Source organism: Sander vitreus, unplaced genomic scaffold (assembly GCF_031162955.1).
Source record: "Sander vitreus isolate 19-12246 unplaced genomic scaffold, sanVit1 ctg154_0, whole genome shotgun sequence".
NCBI classification, from domain to species: Eukaryota; Metazoa; Chordata; class Actinopteri; order Perciformes; family Percidae; genus Sander; species Sander vitreus.
The window spans coordinates 155,001-161,004 of record NW_027595402.1 but is presented as its reverse complement, the minus strand read 5'-3'; the positions used below and the strand labels follow the sequence as shown (position 1 = coordinate 161,004).

The 6,004-nt window shown below is 42.9% G+C and overlaps 2 protein-coding genes across 3 annotated transcripts in view; one reads left to right on the top strand and one right to left on the bottom strand.

Annotated features, from left to right (window-relative positions):
• The first annotated feature begins 237 nt into the window (after positions 1 to 237).
• LOC144513251 (endonuclease domain-containing 1 protein-like) lies at positions 238 to 4,835 on the top strand. Its single transcript, XM_078244270.1, has 3 exons — positions 238 to 375; positions 1,771 to 2,100; positions 3,089 to 4,835. Exons 2-3 carry the CDS (start codon positions 1,777 to 1,779, stop codon positions 3,773 to 3,775), a joined length of 1,011 nt encoding a protein of 336 aa, XP_078100396.1. The 5' UTR covers positions 238 to 375; positions 1,771 to 1,776; the 3' UTR covers positions 3,776 to 4,835.
• Positions 4,829 to 6,004, bottom strand: part of LOC144513252 (inhibitor of apoptosis protein-like) — a 13,595-nt gene continuing 12,419 nt past the window's right edge. For both annotated transcript variants that reach the window (XM_078244271.1, XM_078244272.1), the window contains one exon: positions 4,829 to 5,334. In XM_078244271.1, the coding sequence (XP_078100397.1) occupies positions 5,142 to 5,334 (193 nt within the window). In that variant the 3' untranslated portion in view covers positions 4,829 to 5,141. The remainder of the gene's footprint in view (positions 5,335 to 6,004) is intronic.

Below are 6,004 nucleotides of genomic sequence, written 5' to 3'. Positions count from 1 at the left end.
AGCTTTATAGGTTACACACGTGATGTCACCCAGCCCCCCATCAATGTCCAAATCTCACCAAAATGGTCTGAATCGTTTGTGCTGAATTGTGCCGTTAAAAGAAACATTTGTGCTACTTCACTTTTTACGTTATCAGGCTTTATTGGTTACACGGCTACTATTTGCGCTGCAAATGGATGCTAACCCAGGCCCGGGCCAGGCGAGCCCAGAGAGTCCTAACCGGGCTGAGGAGTAGGCTACCTCCTGGAGCTGAACAACATCATCAAGAGCCAGCAGAATCTTCTGGAGACGCAGCCGCACCAGCGGAGGGAGCAGCGGCTCGGGAGGAGGAGGAGCAGGCGGTGGCGGAGCAACGGGCTGGCGGTCCAAACACAGGTCTTTGTCCAACTGCACTTCCAGCTCTCCAGAAGCTTGTGCTGGCTCTCGATGATGTTGTTCAGCTCCAGGAGGTAGTCCACGGCCCGGTTAGGGCTCTCTGGGCTCGCCTGGCCCGGGCCTGGGTTAGCATCCATTTGCAGCGCAAATAGTAGCCGTGTAACCAATAAAGCCTGATAACGTAAAAACCGAAGTAGCAAAAATGTTTCTTTTAACGACACAAATAAGCACAAACGTAGCACAAACGATTGAGACCATTTTGGTGAGATTTGGACAAGTATGGGGGGCTGGGTGACATCACTGGCCAGAAAATGTAAAGTTTAATTACATAAAACCCTAAACAGCACAAACAATATTTTTTACGCCACAAACGCAGCACAAACGAATAGCAGTGCCAGCTTCACGCAGGTCTCATTCCACTATCAGAATTTGATCTATTCGGTCCGATAACATTTGGAAAGTCTGGAAAGAGCCGTAAGTTTGGAAAAAGCCATATGATTAAATCATTTAATCCCCATTTAAGTTAGCGGAGCGGTAAACAGGAAGTAGCCTGTCTTTAGTGCGTCTGCTCTATGGGCCGCACAGTGCCATGTAATGTTTGTCTCCATGATGGCTTCATGCCCCACTGAGCAACTCAAAATAACGTAGCATAATGTTTAATTGGACTGAAACGCTGGTGCGTTGAACAATCTCTGACACACCCAGCAAACAATAAACAACACCGTCTCACTCCTCTGTGACAGTAAACTGAATATCTTTGAAAAAAACAAGCTATTTAAGGATGTCATCTTGGGCTTTTGGGGAAACACTGATCCACATTTTTACCATTTTCTGACATTTCATAGGCCAAACTAGCCTTGGGAAAGCCCTGACGAACTTCCAGCAAATTTGAGATTTGCTCTGCAAGTCCGTCTGGCCGAGAGCCCATTCAAGCCCATTTCCAATTTTTCCAAATCGAGGCACCAATCACAACCGTCGAGGCGGGCTTTACACGATGACGATAGCTCGACGGGCCTTTGCAACATGATTGGGTTTAGGTCTATCCAATTGCGCCCAGAGGCATTTGAGCGGCGTCCGTTGGTGACGCCCCTTTGGAAATGGGCTGTGAATGAACCTTCCCCAGACCCAATCTCAGTTACAACTGAGGTCTGGTGTCAACCAGGCTAAGGCCAAACAACATATCGATTAATCGAGAAAATTACCGTTTTTTTAAATTGATATATCAGAACAATATGGACAGATTTCTCGATAGTGACAATAATCGTTAGTTGCAGCCCTAATCACAACAGATAATCTCCTGCTGTGGTTGAAACTGGATAAAACAAAGTGTATGTGTGATTGCAACCTAATTCAACTATATTGTTTTTGTTCCCCCGTCCACCTAATGATACACAGTGTTTGATGATGACGTCACCGAATACGTGGTATCCCCTCGCTGCCTCCCTCTTTCTGTCCATCATTCCCACAGTGGCTGAAGTGGTAAAGTCATTGTCAGACTGTGACCAGTTTCTCCTCAAGGGAACTCCGCCACATGTCCCGGGCATCTTGGAGGGCGGGAGAATCCTGAACCAGAACCGATACAAACCCATTTGCCAGACTTTTGAGAACGAGAGACGGTTTGTGACTCTCTACGACACCAAGAACAGGATCCCAGTGTTTTCTGCTTACAAGTACAGAGGGGGAGTAGGAAAGAGACCCGCAAACGACTGGAAGATAGAGCCCCAGGTGAGTTTATCAAACAGGAGAAAATGTTATATTTGCTACTGTTTCAGCTGAAGAGTAGTACACGTTTGGTTATTTAGTGAATAGGCGTAGTTTACAGGGGGGATGAGGAGTTACAACCCCCCCAATAATCAAAACTGACCAGTGCACCCCCCCCCAAATAAACCTATTATTTCATTTAAATACTTAAAGACATTTGCAGCCATGCATTGATGCAGAAAATGAAGTGTTTTCTTGGAGATCTCAACCTCCACCCCAATGTTGAACCCAAAGTTACACCCTTGATTTAGTGAGTAATTACGACACAGAATATACTGTATGTGGGATTGGGTCAAAATAAACTAGTGTGTGTTCATAGTAATGAAATTTGGATTGTAACTTATACTAGGGCTGCACAATTAATCAAATTTCGACCGCGGTTTCAATCTCGCTCAATGGTGTTTTAAGCCCCCAACGTCTCCTTCAAGGCAACGCTGCCTGGAAGGAGACGTTGGGGGCTTAAAACACAATAAACTTCAATCTCTGCTCCTAACGATCACAAAAACAATGTAATAGAGACAATTATTTAGCAAATTACGTTTGCAAGTAAACACTTACTTTGTCTTGTATTCAGGATTTATAACACAAATATATTTTGATGTATTTTTATTTATTACCGGTACTTCTTTTCAATAGATTATGAAAATGAACTGCAAGGGTTGATCTTATTTTGTGTTTATTATTTAATAATATTAAAACATTTGAATATATTTTCATATTATTTATTACGTGACAAAGGGGTATTCAAAAAGTTCAATTAAGGTAAAGTTCACAGTTCAAGTTGTTTTTATGTTGTTGTATTGATTCATTTAACTGTTTAAGTTCAATAAACGCAACATCTTTCCAAAAGTCAATCAGTAATCGTGGTGATTAATCGCGATTTCAATATTGACCACAATAAATGTGATTATGATTTTGTCTATAGTCCTAATTTAGACTTTAACTCTTACAGCTTGAGGACGAAGATGACAAGAACATGAAGCTCGGAGACAAAAACAAGACCTACAACCACCAGGCTGGGAACATAGATTACAGACGCAATAGAGTGTTTGACAGGGGCCACATATTTCCGAGCTCTCATGCGTTCAACGGGTCCGACAAAATGGCCACCTTCACCCTGACCAACGTCGTCCCACAAGCAGCCAGATTCAACCAGGGAAGCTGGAACAGAATGGAGACGTGCCTCAAATGTGTCATGGACAAATACTGCAACGGCAACAATGGCGTTCTCGAAGGCTTTGTGGTAACCGGAGCCCAGCCAAGCAGCAACAACATCCTCAGAAACAGGATAAATATTCCCGCCATGCTCTGGTCAGCGTTCTGCTGCTACAGCGCCAACATGAAGATGTGGCTAGCGAGCGCACACTGGGCCGACAATGTTCCCCCTGAAGACATATATCTGCAGACTAAGACTTTGGAAGAACTCCATAAAGAACTGAGGGGAGATGACTCTGAATTTAAAGTGTTTCCTGGAACGCAGTGTCCGCTCCACACAACTGTTACTGAGTTTTACCCAAACATTGTAAACTGCAGTTGCCCCCCATCCATTTTACCCACTTCTGGCCCTCGCACTTCAACTTCTGGCTCTCTCACTCTAACTCTGGCCCTCTTATGTCAACTTATGGCCCTTTTACTTTAACTTCTACACCCCACACTTCATCTGCCCCTCTTCAACTTCTCACACTTCAACTTCTGCCCCTCTTACTTCAACATCTGCCAGTCACACTTCAGCTTCTGCCCCTCACACATCAACTTCTGGCCCTTCCTTAGGCCGTTTTATGCTTCTGCGTCGAATTGACGGCGTACCCCCGCAGGCCCCTCTGCGTCTACGGCGGACCCTACGCCGTAGCCTGACGTGCGCCTCTCGAAAAATGCAACTACACGTCGCAGCTACGCACATCGCTCGGCCGTGGCTTGTAGCGTTGCATTTCCCCCCGACTCATTTCCTGGTTCTCCTTCTCCATAAACAACATGAGATCAAGGAGAGGGTTCACTTGACTCTAGAGTCAGTACTCGCTACGAAGATAATCGCCGTCACTCTCTCACTTCTCCCTCTACCACACACTCCCCCACTTACGTAGGCTACGGCGAAAGCTCTGCGCGGAGCCTCCGAAGAAGCATAAAACGGCCTCTAGTCTACATCCGTACCTCTCATCTCCACATCGGGCACTCTCCCTACAACATCTGGCCATTTCACCACAACGTCAGGACTTGCAACATCTACATCTAGCACACCTGAGCCTCTCACACCTACAACATCATTTCATTAATTTCCATTATTTAATAGCATTTCATACACTGGGATCTGACAGAACCTTGTTATTCATCAAGTATCATCAATGAGTCTTCCTCTTACATATTATGTTCATGCATATTTTGTATATTTTTTTTGTTGATACATGATGAACAGCTAGACAGGTATAATCATACTGGACGATGCCAATGTCCAGAGCCAGTATAAGGACAAGCTGCATTTCTTAATGAACATGTAACCTTGACGACAATTTATCTTAACCAAGTCATGTTTTTTGCCTAAACTTGACCCTAATTCTGTGGTTGCAAAATGTTGAAATTGCATGTATTTATTTTTTATATAAATACATTTTTTATTTATTTTGTATCTTTTTTCATGTTTGAAGAACTGTAATCCTAACTTTTTTTTCTTTGCAACTTATACATAATAAAATCAATTGAAATCATGTTTTATTTCTACAAAATAGTTTTGGTTTTCAACAGACAGCACAGCAAATCATTCAGTCAATTGTACATTTTATTTACATAGGCCAAAATCACAAATATGTCTCGAAGGGCTTTAAAATCTGAAAAGTAGACACTTATTGTTTGGTTGCTAGCTTTTTATTTGTGCAATTTCATTTCTAAAATTCATGTATTGTCTTTGACGGAAGGCAATAAAAACGGCTTTGTTTCACATTACTTCTCCAGATAACATGCTGGAGACTCCAGCAGTGCTCGAGTAGGAAACCTTAGATCCGTGTTTACAGGATCTACATGTTCAGATCCGTGAGAAGCTCGTTGACGTCAGCGTAGCCGTCTTTGTTGGACAGGATCTTAGCGCGAACCTTTGGCATGATGAGGTGAGAAGGAATACCCATCTGCAGAGCCTCCTTCACCACCGGACTCTTCATCATCAGGGCCTCCTCCAGCTGGTCTGTTTCCATGGGGACCTCCTGGTTCTCCCTGGCGCAGAACCACAATACGATTGATTATTGATTCCAAGTATTGTAAGGGTTGTATTGTTTGTTTTTTTCCCAACATGGACCCTATTTTCCAATGCATTGGTGTCTAAGCGACTTATCATTCTAAGTGTCTGACAAAATAATGGAAAATAATGGAAAGGATTCCTACAGAGATAGTATTTTGTGTTAAGGAGGAAGATCCTTTTTGTTTTTACATTAAACAGCCCCAAACTCCCCATCACCAAACCCACCAGACTCCATGTAAATAACAGTACCTTTTAGCATGTCTAGAGCCAGCATATTTCACATGTAAATGGCTAAATTAAGGGTTTATTTCAACCAAACCAGAATGATTATTGATTGTTTAGCTCCAAGTACATCATGATTAATTAAGTGTTATGTACTCTGTGTGATAATATTTTTACGTGCAATATTCCTCCATTAAATTAGTTGATTTATGCGACAGATCTGGAAAACTTTGTTTCCCAACAAAGAATCATGCAAAAGCACTTTAAATGTTGTGTTTACCTGAAATGTGCTCATAAGTTTTGTGAAAATAAATCATTCAGCAGGAAAAAGCATTAAAATGACTAAATCGACCAAGGAAAACTTAGTCTACTAAGGGAGTGACCGGGAACGACCAATAAGTCCCCTAACGGGGCAGCACTAGT

Coding starts and splice junctions, on each gene's coding strand:
- LOC144513251 (XM_078244270.1), top strand. CDS start 1,777: ATGATGACGTCACCGAATACGTGGTATCCCCTCGCTGCCTCCCTCTTT. Junction 2,101..3,088: donor ACTGGAAGATAGAGCCCCAG/GTGAGTTTATCA, acceptor TAACTCTTACAG/CTTGAGGACGAAGATGACAA.